The 18281-nt window shown below is 39.0% G+C and overlaps 1 protein-coding gene across 1 annotated transcript; it reads right to left on the bottom strand.

The window, feature by feature from the left end:
- Nucleotides 1-483: 483 nt before the first annotated feature.
- On the bottom strand, nucleotides 484-13003 carry nsa2 (NSA2 ribosome biogenesis homolog (S. cerevisiae)). Its single transcript, XM_066711774.1, has 6 exons — nucleotides 12845-13003; nucleotides 10205-10392; nucleotides 9498-9648; nucleotides 6761-6940; nucleotides 4914-5106; nucleotides 484-763 (listed from the first exon to the last, which is right to left on the bottom strand). The coding sequence occupies exons 1-6, from the start codon at nucleotides 12845-12847 to the stop codon at nucleotides 696-698; spliced, it is 783 nt and encodes a 260-aa protein (XP_066567871.1). The 5' UTR covers nucleotides 12848-13003; the 3' UTR covers nucleotides 484-695.
- Nucleotides 13004-18281: the final 5278 nt, after the last annotated feature.

Here is an 18281-nt window from a genome sequence, read left to right on the forward strand (position 1 = left end):
CAAGTCCTCTCAATGTCGGGAAGCACATACCTGTGCAAACAGCCGTTTCACTGATGAAGCTCAACAAATTCCCCCAAACGTCATGAAAAAGGTGTCGGATCTCCTCAACAAATGAACCTTCTCAGAGCAGCAATTAGGTCAGTGCGCGTTTTGAATAATCGTAATTGTTAAAGATTAAATATAATTCTAATTTAAAATGTAGTGTTTTAGAAATTTTGTTGAAACGACAGTGAAATGTAAATATGCAGCCCTCGAATGAAACCTGAAATAATATGGCCTGTGGTAAAACGGAGTTTGACACCCCTGCTCTACACCAATGGAGCAACAGCCTAGGCATGTGGACGAGGCCATCAGAACCCCCTTACATGGTGCATGGGGACAAGGAATTGCTGCAAAGATAGAGACTGTGGAGACGGAGGAATGTTTTTTCCAAGTTTGGGCATGTGGCAGCGTTGTTGCAGCACAATCTAATCAAGTTTGAGGCAAGTTTTAAACTCCATTTATTATTTTCAAAAAACAGAACAAGTGAAATTGTATTTTCTTTGGTGCACATTACTGCAATCATGAGGGTCAGGATACACGTGTCATTCATTTTTCAGGTTATATTCAGGTTGCTGGATTAGGTTCCTGGTGTTAGTTATCCTCCAAAACTTTCTTTTCATGTTTGAAGTCCAGTTCTCTGCACACACACAAATTTAAACAAGCAGAACTGCATTGATGCATCCATCATTTTCTGGGTTGTTTGTTACTTGGGCATATTTACCTAAAGAATAATAAAACAAATTATTAGTATACATGGATACAGTAGTCTAGAAGTATTGCTCTAGAATTGTGAAGGACACCCATCACAGATCCTAAAGTGGTCACATGTAGGAGTAGATCTGCGATTTTTCATCATTTAACCATTAAAAGTATAACCTTCACCAAAATCATGGCTGCTGTCTATATCCCCAAAGGCTTCTCCTTCAGTGATTCAGGAGGTGACATTTCATGACAGTTGAAAAAGGCGTCATAGCAAAGGGGGTGATTACTTATGTTCACAATTTTCCGTTTTTTTTTTTTTTTAATTAATTTAGATCATTTTGCAGATTATATTTCTCACTTTGACATTATGGAAATTTTCTGTGTTGATCAGTGGCAAAAACCTCTGGTTTCATGATGGGGGATTAATACTTTTGAGAGCCACCATGACCCTTTGAGGACTACAGGGATGATTTCCACCCACACTTTAGACTTAAAAGGGTTTTTATTGGACCATTCTACGTAGCAATGAACTGCCTTAACCAATAGCAGGGAGGTTAATCTTTTAAAACCGAAATATTGGTATAAAAAAAAAAAAATTAAATTAATAATAATAATTGAGAAGAACGCGGCACATTGAAAGTGTGGCACTTTTAAAGGACTCAAATGGGGGATATTTTGAACATTTTACTGCTTCCGAGACTGATAAAAGTCAATAAAACACTTTTTATTGGGCACATTGATTAGTATTGTAGTTATGACCAGAATTTGGAAGAGGGGGAGGCAGAAGTTTATCACGAGAATGTAAGTGTGACGGGGTGAAGGTACAGATTAAGACTTTTCTTAAACAAAATGTTAGAATCCCCTTTTCAACCTAAATCATAGAATTGACAAATCAAAATTGCTAAGATTAAGAAATACACAGAAGTAATAGTCCGAGATGCATTTAATACAGCAAACCTGACCGGCTGATTTGTCCGCAAAGGAGAAATAACTCCTATGCACCGAGTCGGATATACGTGTTTACAATCAATGAAAAAGTAAGCAATGTACATTTACAAGTATTATTGTTATGATTACATTACTGGTAGTAATAAGGACCACAATAAATCAGTATATACAGTGAAGATATACATTATTCAACACACAGCACAAGCTGATCAGCTGATTTGTTTTGTTTTTGTTGTTTTGCAGTGTAATTCTGATGTACTTCTAGAGAGGCACACTTCTTGCAAAACTGATCTCTCCAACAATTATTTGTAAACTTGTGTTTTTGGATTTTAATAATCACAACAAAAAAATTGATTTTTTATAAACCAGGTTAATTTTGAAAACATTGCTTTGAAAATAAAAATGGAGTCTGTATAACTTAGGTTTCGTTTAATTGGTAATGCACATTTCTGTATTCATTCCAAAAACAAACTATAGGCGTTTTGTGGTGTTATTTATGCATTTCCAAAACAAGCAGAATAACCCTAAAGATACTTTGTTTAAATGGGGGAAATACTGAACAAATCTGAAAATAACTCAACCAGAAATTTAAAAGTATCACAAATGTACATAGAGAGTGAACAACAAACACTATTTGAATAGTACATAAAAAAAGCATTTCCAGCTATGTTCTGCCACCTAGCTGCTTCTGCTATCGGACAATAACAAATTTCCTGAGGAGAGCACCGATAGCCTACAATTGAGATTATCAATAGTTGACTTTTAAATAGGACATTAACACTAGCACCACCATAGACTAGGGTGGAGTTAGTGTAGTCCATTACATGACTACACGAAAAGGACTGAACTATTCTAATACAAAATTATATATTATCAATTACATCTTCTAAATTTGCAATATAATATTCCTGATTGACGTGTTAATGGTGGCTGTGAAATCTCTTAATCCCGTGCAAAATAAATGTACCGCTATTGGCTAAAACAAACACGTTGGCAAAGCTGAAACGAAGGAGATGGAAAATGGCAACCAGCAGTATTGGTTTAGAAGTATTTTGACCAGCGAGATGACAAGACTGTACACTGTTGTATGTGTAAAACATCACTAGCATAGCACAAATCAACTGCTTCCATGATTAACCAATTGAAATACAAACATACAACAATGTGCTTAAAGGAGAGCGAAGATATTGGAACAAAAACTAAATTACATTGTTTGCTTACAGTCGACGCCAGTGTGATCCGGCCCATTCAGATGAAACTAATCTTATTGCACAAATGACAGCAAGAGACATGCTTCCGATTAGGCTTGCAGAAGATATGCGCATGTTTAGACACTCGTTTTGAAAAAAGAAAACTACTTCAATTTACAAATGTAAATGTTGTGCGTGACATTGATAAGTAGGGCTCTGCGATATGAAGATATACATCGTGTGACGATAGAAAAACATCTATCGTTTCATATTATGCTCGATTGTTAATTTCGTTGTGTTGCAAATCCCACTCTTTACGGCAGTATTTTTCGGATGCAGTTGAGAAATGTGCATCAGAAACTCAGACGGACATGGAGGAGAGTGAACGGACACAGAATAACCACAGTAACCAAGAGGTACTTTAATGTGCAAGCGCACACGTTCCGCCTGCTCTCGTCGCCGGGCAAAAATCGATCTGCAAGCACCCCCCACCCCCGCTAATTTAGATGCATATGATTTGTATAAAATTAAATAAAGTTTGTTTGCATTTTAATAAATTAAATTAATAAACAGATGCCGAAAGTTTCATTTTCTTTTTATTAAGATGTTGATATGGTACAACATTTTATTATTATTATAACCATTTTGTATTAACACGTGCTGTACCAGTAAGCAGAATCGAAACGCGACAGTCACAAAAGAAATGCACCTGTCTAGCAGTGGTTAATTAAATTTACCACAGCCGGGTTTATAGTGGTGCATCTACCTGAATCTATATACCATTTTACAGCGCATGCGTTGCGTGATTACTATTACTTGTGTTATTGTTGTTATGTGACAGTAAATCATACTGTGTATGGATGTGTGAAATATATATATATATATATATATAATCCCATAACAACATAACACACTTAATAGTAATCACACAACACTTGCACTGTAATGATATGCAGAATGCAACAATTTACCATCATAGGCGCTGGGTTTTGAAATTCCCGGGGGGGGGCGAGTTATTAACCCTAACCCCCTAACCCTATCGTAGTGATGCCGACTGTTTTTTCTGGTAAGATGGGGACGTGGGGGGCGTGGTGGGGGACGAAGTTTTTCTCCGCGTAGTCGGCGCCCGTTTACCATGACAGTCTGCATGTGGTATTTGTTACTTTTGCATATTTAATGATTAACGAAATACTTGTAGTTTGAATGTCTTTGGTATTATTTTGTAGCTTCATTGGATTAAAAAAAATATATATATATATATCTCTTTTTACCGTGTTTCGCCCAAACTTCGAATAGAGATATAGCCCTATTGATAAGTAAAAATATTAACTTATCTAACAGTTTTATTCATTTTTGTATCAAATCTGTTTTTGGAGCCGCCCATTTTGCAGGTGAGGTGGTATGTAGTCTATACTGTCCAAAATCTCAGCAGTCCGTGTTTAATATCTCACTGATTTAATGTCATGCGAATTAATGTCTCATGCATAGATCAGAATCAAAGATAAAAATGTCTTAAGCTTTAGTTCTGAATCAAATGCCAACGAAAATCAAAATGTAACAAAGGAAAAACAAATCTGGGTTTATCTGGGCAGAGAGTGAAAGGAATGATGGTATTAATTAACCGTGCCCCCTTTTTGTTGTTGAAACGTGCATTTGATTGAGTAAACACTAGTATACTTTCTGATCTATAGGCTTCAAAAGTGAATGATGCCATTCCCTTTCCACACAGGCTCGTGCAATCCTCAGATCCTCATGCTGGGCGAGTCAAACGGGCATTCCGCTGCGAGTCGACAATTTTTTTTTTGAAAATGCAAAACAAAAATGCTACCCATGTAGCAATTCGAGCCCTGGCAAAAATCCGTATTTCAGTCCATGATTTGACACCCATGGTTCTTGCTTTTATTAGGTTTCTTGAAATGTATATATTTTGTTAGAGACTGTAACTCATCCCAGATCTGGTAAGAAATAAATCACAACCGTGTAATTATTAACATTGAACATAAAACAAGTAAAACCAAGGTTAATGCTTACCCCAGATGACTTTGCCACCCTGTGTGACCAGGCCTAGCTCACTGACGTTGACCTCAATGACTGTGCCCTTTGTGATGACTCCCAAAGAGGTGTAGAGAGGAGATGAGGGGTTCTTTTTCACACCAAGGATTGGAAGGCAGAATGTGGCTTTCAGTTCTGGATGAGTTACATGTGCCATCTTGAAACGTAAACCCTAAAAACATATAGTCATTAATCAAACGGGGGGGGGGGGGGGGAAAAACAGAAATCAGGAAGTTTTACATACGTCATATCAAGCTAACAGAATGATTATTAGGACATGACTTTTCATTTACCTTCTACATTTATGATCCTTTTAATGAAGCCTTTCAGAAGTGTAACTTTGACCCCATTCACATCTGAGATTTAGGCCGCCCCAGGGCCGGGTGAAAACTAGTCCAGCTTTTTGACCCAGCTTAAATCTTTTGAGGTGACCTAAAGGAGACCTAAATGTGAATATGAATGCGCCGGGCCCTGGGCCAGGTGGAAAGAGTCAGTGTGTGACACAACTCAAGCCACACCCCCAGAGACTCACGTGTCTGAGTCAAAGAGACGCCGCTTCTCACCAACACAGAATAAACACAGGCACCAAAATATCCACGACTGCAGAAGATGAACAGTATTCTCTCTATATTGTTTGAATGGCATATCGATCTATAGCCTTAAATGTACCGAGCACTGCTGTCTACGAGGATATAACTATAGAAGCGATCACAGAAGGCTTCTTTCGATGGGTATCAAATCACTCGCTCAACCAAGTTAAAAGGAAAAAAAAAAAATGCAATGATCAGACTTGAAAAATTTGAACAAATACGGTGGAGTCCAGAGAAAATGTTTTTCTGAGGAACTCAGAAGAAATACTGAGCAGCAGCTTAGATTGCATTGGATACATCGACCTGCAGCAAACAGCACCAAAGAAACAGACACTTGAAGTACTACTACTGTAATATATGATATGTGCTGTATGTGTGTGTATGTAATATACATTTTCAGTTTATAAATCTCAATATGCTGTTGATAACTAATGCATATCATTTCTTGCAATTTAATGTAGATGTCCTACTAAATGTGCTTCGTTTTCAGGTGAATTGTATAACAGCACTTTTAGACTTGCAGAACCAAAGATAGACATTTGAAAAGAGAAATATATAAATTCGATTCCCCATTGAACCAGCACATTTTTACATTATATTAAAAAGCGTCGGCTGCAAGTGGTTAAGATTACTTTCAAAGAAAATATAGAACCGATCAATAGCCTATATGTATATCACAACTTACTGATATATATATCAATATTAATAAGTTGTATTTATAATTACATCGCATACACCTGTAAGCAGACCTAATGTCAACCGTAACTGGTTTGTTTGAGCAGATGTTTTTAATTCCCAGCATGCATTTCATTTAGGCCTCCTTTTTGCCCGCAAATGTGAACGGGGTCTCTAAAAAAAAAAAAGTAGGACTAAATTTGAGGTGGCCCAGGGCCGGCCTAATAAGTGTGAACGGGGTCAAACTCACAGGTGTATTGCTGCACTTTGAATAAAAAAAAGTTAGCTTAGAGAATTTCTAATAAATCTGGTCTCAGCAAATGTGTATATTTCTATGGGGTAAATTAATTGTGGGTAAACAAGGGAAGCATGCATTAGTTGCATGATGTATTTCACAAATTTGTTAAAATTAAGTGTTATTTTCCACCTACCATATTTTTAAGTGATGTTTTGTTTAGTTTCTACTTCTGAAAATCTGGTCACCCTAGCTGGTATATTACACATACATATACATATATGAAACTCCTGCTTTCCTGAAACCTATGGAGATCTGGATCTTACCATGGGTCTGATGAACCTTTCATATTTGGGAGGCTTACGAGTGAATCCATCACCCACGAAGCAGACTTTGGTAACCATTCTTTTCCAAGCTTTCTTCTGCCTCTTTCCTGTGCGTATGACTTTGAGCACCTCCGTCTCGCCCTGAGCACGCACTTTGGGTAATGGAACTTCCCATTTACCCTGAAGAAACAAAAGACTTTAACACAAAAATTTCTACACAATATAAATTATATATGAATATACATACAGTGGGGGAAAAAGTATTTGATCCCCTGCTGATTTTGTAGATTTGAACACTGACAAAGAAATTATCAGTCTATAATTTTAATGGTAGGTGTATTTTAGCAGTGAGAGACAGAATAACAACAAACAAATCCAGAAAAATGCATTTCAAAAAAGTCATAAATTGATTTGCATGTTAATGAGGTTAATAAGTATTTGACCCCTTCGACTTAGTAATTGGTGACAAAACCCTTGTTAGCAATCACAGGTCAGATGTTTCTTGTAGTTGGCCACCAGGTTTGCACACATCTCAGGAGGGATTTTGTCCCACTCCTCTTTGCAGATCCTCTCCAAGTCATTAAGGTTTCCAGGCTGACGTTTGGCAACTCGAACCTTCAGCTCCCTCCACAGATTTTCTATGGGATTAAGGTCTGGAGAATGTGCTTCTTCTTGAGCCACTCCTTTGTTGCCTTGGCTGTGTGTTTTGGGTCATTGTCATGCTGGAATACCCAACCACGACCCATTTTCAATGCCCTGACTGAGGGAAGGAGGTTCTCACCCAAGATTTGACGGTACATGGCCCCATCCATCGTCCCTTTGATGTTGTGCAGGTGTCCTGTCCCCTTAGCAGAAAAACACCCCCAAAGCATAATGTTTCCACCTCCATGTTTGACGGTGGGGATGGTGTTCTTGGGGTCATTCCTCCTCCTCCAAACACGGCAAGTTGAGTTGATGCCAAAGAGCTTGATTTTGGTCTCATCTGAGACCACTTTCACCCAGTTCTCTGAATCATTCAGATGTTCATTGGCAAACTTCAGACGGGCCTGTACATGTGCTTTCTTGAGCAGGGGGACCTTGCGGGCGCTGCAGATTTCAGTCCTTCACGGCGTAGTGTGTTACCAATTGTTTTCTTGGCAACTATGGTCCCATCTGCCTCGAGATCATTAACAAGATCCTCCCGTGTAGTTCTGGGCTGATTCCTCACCGTTCTCATGATCATCGAAACTCCACGAGGTGAGATCTTGCGTGGAGCCCCAGACCGAGGGAGACTGACAGTTATTTTGTGTTTCTTCCATTTGCGAATAATCGCACCAACTGTTGTCACCTTCTCACCAAGCTGCTTGGCGATGGTCTTGTAGCCCATTCCAGCCTTGTGTATTTCTACAATCTTGTCCCTGACATCCTTGGACAGCTCTTTGGTCTTGGCCATGGTGGAGAGTTTGGAATCTGATTGATTGATTGCTTCTGTGGACAGGTGTCTTTTATACAGGTAACGAGCTGAGATTAGGAGCACTCCCTTTAAGAGAGTGCTCCTAATCTCAACTCCTTACCTGTATAAAAGACACCCGGGAGCCAGAAATCTTGTTGATTGATAGGGGATCAAATACTTATTTCCCTCATTAACATGCAAATCAATTTATAACTTTTTTGAAATGTGTTTTTCTGGATTTTTTTGCTGTTATTCTGTCTCTCACTGTTAAAATACACCTACCATTAAAATTATAGACTGATCATTTCTTTGTCAGTGGGCAAACGTACAAAATCAGCAGGGGATCAAATACTTTTTTCCCCTCACTGTAGAAACCGATAAAGCCACCGACACACACATGAAACCAACACATGCAAGTTCTCTAGAAAGCTCACAGGACAACAAAGGTACTGTGAAAACATTAGCATGGTTATACTGCCATTAACATCCTTCTCCAAATAATAATTTTGTGGGAGAGTGCATAGAATAAATTCAATGTGGGTTAACGAGAGTAATGCATACATTTCAAAACTTTTGTTTATTGCTTTTTCTCCTGAATTAAAATTATGCAGACAACGTGTTTAGGAATGAAATAAGTGTAAAACGTGTTAGGGGAAAACAAACTGAATTGAATAATAAATACAGACTGCAGAAAGTAACTATTTAAATATTCTTTGTGGAAAGTAAGCATTTAAAAATATTTAAATATGGTTTGCGAAACTGACATAATTGAAGAGTTAGATGAAAAATAAACGATAAATATGTAAGGAACAGCACACTACTTATGCCTTGGTTCCACTGGCTTAAGTGTCCGTGCCACGCCGTGCCTTGCCGGACGTGGCCGTCCTTGGACACTTTTTGTAAAACCAGGCCATTGTAGCAATTCCGTCCCCTGTTGTGGGAGGAGCAGAGCGATTGTGGGTTTGGTTTGTTTCAAACAGAAAACACTACGAGCGATAGAGCCTCATGTGGAAAGGACTTTTGGGTCTGTTTTATTTATTTATGCTTTACGCTTAAGTCAGTGGAAACACCTGTTAAAGCGCCTGGAGCCAAACACATCCACCAGTGGAAACGGGGCATTAGTATCCTACATTCTAAGTAGGTTAAGCATGTTAACAGATCAGTTTTTTATACAATTTAGTAGTTAATTCTCATTAGACCTGGAAGACATTTACAATTAGTAGAAAAAATCTATGTTAATAAACAATCCTGGAAACTAAATATCAAAATGAATATTTATCACAGTTCTGGTTTTCTGGCACTCACAGCTTTTTCCTTCCGCTTCTGCTTGATCATATTGGAGAGGACCTTGGCACGAGACTGCCCCTCTCGATCCAAAAGGTAGGCTGGAACAGCTCCCTGTGGCGTCCTTTCGTCATTCTTCTGCTTGGTCTTCCTCTGATCGTGCATTTTGATGCTTTTAACATAAAAATAGATTAAATCTTTTAAAAATATTTATTTTCTTAAAGAATAAAAAATCCAGTAACATACATAAAAATGCCTGCCTCACTGTCTCATGCTGACTGAGGCTGCACCAGGCAATAAAGAAGCTTAACTTCTGGTCCAGGCCAGTGGGTCTGCTTTCCCCACTGCACATTTTGCTACCTGGCTTGCTGGGTAAGGAACATCAACTAGCCGGAAGCAGGCATGCAATATAGGCTACACAGATCAAGGAAGCGACAAATTCTGCAGATTTCTGGGGGGACTAATAGTCTACAGTAGCAGGCCAAGCAAATCTGACTTTGGCTGTACTTCAAAGTTCAGGAACACACAATTTGCATGGTATGGCCAGTACAGCGCTAATTGGCTCAGCTGTGCTTAGCAGTGAAAATGAGGCACAAGTATTTTCTATAAAGTTACATTCAATACTGAGGCTGCAGTATGTGATGGACAATATCAGTTACATAAAGTTTACAAACGAGAGGAGGCTATTCAACCCATTGTGCAACCATTACTTTGAAAGCTGTACTTACGTCTTCTTCATCTGTATCTTCTCAGCATGTCTCTGCTTGTGGTAGAGTTTAGCCTTCAAACCAATCATCTTCCTGGCCTTGTGTGAGCGCTCATGTGCTTCACGTCCCTCTTTCTTCCTCTTCTTCTCATGATAGTCCAGGCGGTAGCCATACCTCTTACGGTGTAATTCAATATGCTCGTTCTGTGGCTGTAATGGACATGGTTATAAATGAATACTTTGATATTCTAAATAACCCCATTAAAACATTAGTTGACAAGTTACCAGTAAATTAAGCAAAAACACAATGCAATCAGGTCTGATTTTTTGTTATACATAGGATCAAAACTGGAGTATCCTGCAATACTCTTAAATATCCCACTTAATGTATTTTATCGTATGCAAAATAAATTAGTCAAAGTGGATTTGCTTCTTGAAAATATTTAAACTAACATATAGCCTACTTAGTACATCTACTTTCACATTCTTAAACCATGGGTTTCTGGTTTCTTTGGCTTCAAATTAGTGTACATTGAAACAATTCAGGCTTGGAAGCCTAAAAATCCTAACAAATCTGGTGTCAGCCTTATCAGAGCTTGACCACCTAATTACAAGAGGTAGCCAGCAATTCATGTTTGGAAATCTCAATACAAATCCTAAGCCTAAATAAAATATATATATAATTATAATACAACAAATTATAACATTGCTGTAGGGCACAACAGTGGCATATTGGTGTATTAGACATGATAACTACTAAATTGGAAGGGTTTCCCACATCTATATTCAGGTCTGGCGGTGCACCTAGCCAAACAAATGCATGATCGAAGAAAACTTTAAATACAAGCAATTGTGAAAATAATTTTCCCACCACATATGCTTACAGGTACATCACAGAGAAGAGACAGAATAGTCCAACATTCTACTATTCATTAACAATAGCAACTATTGACAAGTGAATCACACATTTCAAAAAATTAAACAAAAAGCTGGACATGAAATCAGTCTCATTATCTAATTAGCAATACAAAGAGAAACATGTCTTGAAGTACATGTCTGTAAGGATAGGTCCTCATTTCTCGCTTTGTAATAATTGGATAATGAGACAACTAGAAATGAAACGTTATGAAAAATTCATATCACGATTATAGTGACCAAAATTATCACGGTTATCAGTATCATCGTGGTATTGTTAAAATGTGCTGGAAATGTTAAAAAAGTACTGATATACACACTGAAATCATTTCACCAAGTTGTACATTTAAAACCAACAAACAACAAATAAAATTAGCAGCACTATGCACTTTTGTTTAGCATAAACATTAAAATAACAACATTAGCATTAAAGATGGCACCATGTGGCCATGAGAGGTAAACGTTTCCCTAGTGCAGGTATGACCAATTTGATTGACAGATCAACACAATGCACAAGTGAAATGTTGCCAAAGCACAATGCCGCCCTCGATAATATTGCTTTGCAACAAAGCCATTACAGGAATTCTGACCCACATGGACTGAACACGATTTACATTTTGTTAACATAAACACTCCCCGATCGGATGCCACCGCAAACACCGATCTAAACACCTGCGTTTTAATCAGACAATGTCCAACATGTACATGTCTGTCTGTGTCTGGAGCTCCTAAGGACAGGAAAGGTTATATGATATTCAAATACTGAAGATGCATCAGCAATAACTGTACGAGATGTACGATTGATTAAGCGCACTAAATGAGAATATGAATGACCTCGAAACGCACACATATTAACGGCGTTTTTAAACAAGGAATGGCGGCTGAAGTGCATTCATCACATCTGACGAGCACAGAGCGCAGTGAGATAGAGAAACTGCAACACTAGTGCCTCGGTTCCTCTGGCTTAAGCGTCGTGTCGTGCCGGAGTCCCAGAGCTGTTTCTGTATAACCAGGCCGCTGTGAATCCGTCCCTCTGTGATGGAGGAGCAGCGACTGAGGGTTTGGTTTGTGTTTGTGTTAAAAACAGAGACAGAACAACACTACGAGCGATACAGCCTGACGTGGAGAGGACTTGTGTGTGTGTGTGTGTGTGTGTGTGTGTGTGTGTTGTATTATTTATGCTTTACATGATTGTAAACAGCGTAATAAATACACGTTTCTGTTCAGAGATATTTGGAAGAGCTAAACGTGTATAGACAACATTAGACAAGCATTACGTTACTGTAAGAAAATGTTTCCATGTGTAACAATAATTCTACATAGCAAATATGTTGTTATTATTATCGTCATGTGTGCTAGTATATGTGTATTTTAAACGGCACAGCGTGACTGCCTTATTACTCTTTCTGCAGATTTGTAACTGCAAACAATACTTTTTGCCGAATTATTTATAATTTACTTACTGGTGAAATAAGCAGGAGTGAATCTAAAACAGTTGCCCCATCAACAATCAAAGTTGTTAATCTATTTATTAGATGAAAAAATATGAATGAGATATATAGCCTACATAACATTATGTCCGTTAATAAACAACATTTGTACAATATAACATTACAATGCCATTGTGGCCTAAATTATCCTAATATTTAAATCCAGCTTTTCGAGACATCATGCCACGTGTTTCTTGAACAAACATTTGTATTAATTCAACAGAGGAAATGCATACAAAAAACACATAGTAGCTTACCATGTCGAAAGTTGTAGTTTGACGATTCCAGGTAAATATAACAGATACCTCAAGACAACGAGAAAGCCACAATTAAACCCCTTCCTTAGACTTTTTGAAGTTATTGTTTTTCACCCCCTGTTTGAAAGGAAATACGTCACCCACGGGCTTCCGTCTGAAAACAACGGACGTCAAGCTACCGGAAGTACCATGAATCTATCCCCAAGGGGTGAGACTATATGGACTTTTCTGGTGAACATTTCCCATAATGCCTCACTGCTCACATAGAGACAGCAGAGAGCCACCGAAGGTGACTCCAGCTCGCGGAGATAGCCGAGAGCCACCGAAGATGACGTCACAACAAGATTTGTATCGAAGCCAACTTTTGCAGGTTGATTGATAGAAAGATTACGGATTCCTGGGTGATTTTCTACAATAATAACTTAGTTGGTGTCTATACAAATCCTTACACAGTAACATGCTTGGGTATGTCATTCGCATCTGTAGCCCTAGTTCAAGTCACTGGTGTAAACATGTTTCTGCGTAGTCTCCAGGAAGGGAAGCCGAGCCTGGGGCTGCAGACAAGGGAAAGGCAGGTGCTGATGTGCCATAGACCAGAGCAGTGTAAATAGTCATGTTTGACAGTAATAATAGTTGTTTATAATGTTACTATAGATCATCTAGCCTCACAAGGGTACAGCATAGCTAAAGCTAAAGTAAGCCTCGCGCATCCCAAAGCCTGCATTGACAATGTCAACGTCAGACATGTACATGAACAGTAACTGCAAGCTATGTCTACAACAGTCCTGTCTGTATCAAGTGACATGCACATGATAGGAGAAACACCGACTACTATAGTTTTAAAATCTTCTAAATAAAAATGATTGTTACTAAAGACCTTAAAGGATGTCTAAATGTTTATTAGTAGTAGTAGTATTGTGTTATATGTTCCTATGTTGCTACAACTGTTTAAGTAAGTTGTCTTGTTTTCATACTTTTTCTTTTACATCCTGACTACGTTTTTATACATAAATACCATCCATGTACTACACTCTATAATGTACATTCCATGTATTATTAATTTACCATTTATGTAGTACACAGTACTATACTGTACCATGCATGTACCAGCCATGTACTACACTGTACCATGCACATACGTGCCGCGTTCACGACACTTTTCTGCCGGCTAGATTGCAGACGGGAGTCTGCGTGTGACGTCACGGTCTGTGCAGAGGGAGCGAGGACAGCTTTGGCACTGGAGCTGCAGACTCCAGCAGAACAAAAAATGAGTCGGTGTTGAGAGAATTCAGTCCTAATCACAGAAGTTAATGCAATCAAAGTTCCCTTCGTGCTCCACCAGCTTAATACTTTACAGTGTAATCAGAAAATGGGCCATTTAATCAGTTCATATCAGATTAAGTATCTTTACGATCCGTTAATAATCTTTAATTAATAGAAATCTTTATTCCTACTAATTGTTGGGACACTTAAGGGTTAAATACTCACATACTGATCAAATTAATTACAACAGATTTTGTTTGTGTGTGTACAATATTATATATACACTGGTTTCGAATCAACATTAAACCTGTGCATTCAGAGAAATACACATGTACAATATTTTGTATGTATTATTATGGATTTCCTTGCCAGGTGTACAACTTACGAATTCACATAATTAGCCATATCTAGCATGAAATTAATAAGATCCTTCATGACATGACTCAAGGGTGATTCACACCCCCTGACTAGGTGGCGCTGGCACATGGAGTGAGGTCTGTCTCTGATTGACACATGTCTTTGTCACACAGCGCTCCTTTGTTGTTTTGAAGCCGCGGCACCAGCGCAGTACATTTTGAGAAGCTGCGCGGCTGTGCAGACTTTGCAGACTGTGGATGCGTCGCATTGTGACGTATTTTCCGGCTGAGTTCATGCAGACGGGTAACTTGGACAGTTTCGTCGCAGAGTCTGCGAAAAGTATGCGCAGACTCTGCAAAGTATGCGGCTGCGTTCACGACAATCTAGCCGGCACAAAAGTGCCGTGAACGCAGGCGTAGTATCACGCGAGCTGTGGCTGTGTGACCAAAGAGACGATGCAGAGATCAAGAGGGACATGTTAATCTGAATTAAAACTACTGCTGCCCCCTAGATAGCGCAGGTGAACGACAACTTATCACACAATGAAGCCGCATTGTCAACACCATAGATAATTATAAATCGAAGCTTTAGCAGTGTCAGTGCTTTATTAAATAATTACATCAATTATTTAAACAAATCTATGAAGCACAATAAAGCTGTAACTTCAATGATAGCCAGTTCCCATGCTTTTAACAGATACTGTGAAATAATATAAATCGCTTACTAAATCAATTCATCCAGTCAGATCGATTTCTGCAGGGTTTGTGAAGAAAGGCGTTCTTCAATCTGCTACGTGTGACGTCAGACATAGCGCAGCAAGATGTAGACAGTGCAGCAAGCTGTGGGATATGCGACCTGTTTCTTCTAATCACAGCACATTACAACAAGCACACACACGACCCTGGTGTTAGTATAGGTAATATGATATTATAATGATATTTTAACGTAATATCTGGCTTAACAAGCAATATATTCAATTATATTCATTGGATGTAATGGAATTGCTCAGTATGATAAAGCTGCTTATGTATTACAGTTTCTATTTAATTGTAGAGTATACATTTGTATTGTCACAAGGTTTTTTTTTTCTGTCATTCTACATCTTTTTTTCCCTGTCATTCTGCGGCTCGTCTGGTATTCCCTCTGCCACGGTTCGCACACGCTAACTCCACTGCTCCGCTCCATCCACTGGCTCCCGATACCTGCACGCATTCAGTTCAAGACACTGACCCTCACCTACCGCTGTCTCGACCACACTGCACCAAGCTACCTTCAGACACTCGTCTCTCCATACATCCCCTCCAGACCACTGCGCTCCTCCAGTGCCAGAAGACTAACTCTGCCTCCTCTCCACTCTCCAGAGCCGCTTCTTCTCATCCCTGGCCCCTAAATGGTGGAACGACCTGCCCACCGAAGTCAAAACAGCAGAGTCCTTGACCTCATTCCGGCGCTTACTCAAGACACATCTTTTCCGACAGTACTTGTAATCCCTGCTAGATAGCACTTCACAGTTTTTATTATGCTTCTCGCGTTCTTGATTGTTTTCCTCCTTGCTCCCTTTCCCGTAGCCCTTGACTGTGACCCTACATCTTGACAGCACTTAGCTTTCACCGTCCATGATGTAGGACCTCACTTACTGTACTTGTGTAAATTGTAAATTGGAATTTGTAAAATGTATTATTTTGAATTGCTATGTTTTAGTTAAATTGAATTTGTAATGATTGATGCCTTGTACTTAACTGTATTCTTGCACTTTGTTTGCACTTATGTTGCAAGTCGCCCTGGATAAGAGCATCTGCCAAGACATTAAATAAATAAATAAATAAATAAATAAATAAATAATAATAATAATAATAATAATAAAGATAGGGAAAGACCAGAATGCCAGGCAGGCAGTGAGAGGGAGCAGAAAGGCAGGCAGGCACTGAGAGGTCGCTGATGAGCGAGAGAGAGAGAGGGAGGACATCAGACAGGCAGCAGCATTTATTAGAGATGATAGGAATAACTTGGGAGATAAGGACACAGGTCCTAAACAAGTACAACTACAGCACTATCCCCAAGAGCAGTTTGGATTACAGAAAAGAGCCTTTCAGCATAGTTGATTTGAGACTTACATGGTTAGAGTGCTCTTTGAAAACAAATGCAGCCTTCTGCTTTGCATGTAGAGTATTTGGTAGAGACATTCAACATTATACATTTGTTAATGCTGGTTACACAAATTGGAAAAAAGCACTGTGTATGTTTCAATAACATGAACAACAATGATAGTGTTGTCTCTTGGAAGAGTTACAAGGCTACTGCCTCAAATGGACATGTTGTTCAGCAAATGGAAGCAGAAAATGCAAATTAAATAATTGAGAGAAGAGAGTATCTGAGGTGCATTGTGACGGTTACCTCCATGTTAGGAAAGGAAGAAATGCCTTTTCGAGGTCATGATGAAACCAATGCAAGCTATAATCAAGGCATCTTCCTTGAGTTCATAAAGCTTTATCTCAGTTCAACCCTTTCCTGCAACAGTACACAAGCCCAACACACAGCACATAACTCTCACCATCATCTCAGAATGAATTGATTGAGTGCTGTGCACAAGAGGTGACTGCAACTATTGTCAGTGAACTGAGGGAATCCAAGATGTATGCCATTATGGCTGATGAAGCCAGAGATAGACACATAAAGCAGTTGGCAGTCCGCATTAGGTATGTGACCAAAGAGGGCACAGTCAGGGAGCGTTTCCTTGCCCTAACTGAAATAAAAGATTTTGATGCAAAATCACAGCGGCAAATTCAGCACCAGTTGCATGTTGATGAAATTGATGATGTTAGGCGCAGACATACAATGGGGCAGCTCAGGATGTGCAAGCCCATTTCCGAACACAGCACCCTCTTCAATATATTTGCATTGTTATGCACATGAGTTAAATCTTGTCTTGTGTCACACACGCAAAGCTGTTTCTGAGGCTGCTAAGTTTTTTAACATGTTGGAGAGTGTGTATTCTTTTTTTAGTGTCTCCCTTGTAAACCACAATACATTTGCAGAAACACAAAAACAACTAGGATTGCAGTCTTCTGAACTTGTGCAACTATCAAATACACACTGGGCATGCCAGATCCATTCAGTCAAAGCAATGCTTGACAATTTTACTACAGTCATTGAGTGCATCTCAACCATAAAAACAGCTATGGCAGTGGGATTACTGTCAAAATTGTGCAAATTCTCCACAGTGTATTTGCTGATGATGTTTCAAACTGAAGGTTTCCACAAGTTTCTACAAAAGGATACAGTTGACCTTGTTGATCTACAAAGAGGCTGTGTGTGACACTCTTAAAGAGAAACGCAGTAAATGCTATTGCTGCAGATTTGTATGACAGAACACAGAACCTATGTGAGGCTTATTAGATCCCAGAGCCATCTACTGAACAGTCGGAAGGTGTTAGCAGAAACATATGGAGGATTTTGTTGTTGAAGCAACTAGCGGTGCGAGTAGTGATCTTAGTGGTTCAAAGCAATTTAAAAGGAAATTATTATTTCCTTACCTAGAGAGAATGACAGCTGAGCTTGACCAGAGTTTTTCAAGTGTAAATACTGAACTACTTAAAGGCATACAGGCATGCAGTCCAGCATCAGACCACTTTCTATTTGAGCCATCTTTGGCAGAGATTGCCAGTCACTATAATATTGAGCTGAAATCTAAGGAAGTCATGGTAGCAAAACAGTTTCTGGCTCGCAAGAAAGAGGCCAGTGCTGCTCCTCAATACATGATAACTATGTACAAGCTTCTGGATCCTGACATTTTTCCATCATTGAGAGCAGTAATTAA

The sequence above is a fragment of the Amia ocellicauda genome, chromosome 8, assembly GCF_036373705.1.
Source record: "Amia ocellicauda isolate fAmiCal2 chromosome 8, fAmiCal2.hap1, whole genome shotgun sequence".
In the NCBI taxonomy this organism is placed as follows: Eukaryota; Metazoa; Chordata; class Actinopteri; order Amiiformes; family Amiidae; genus Amia; species Amia ocellicauda.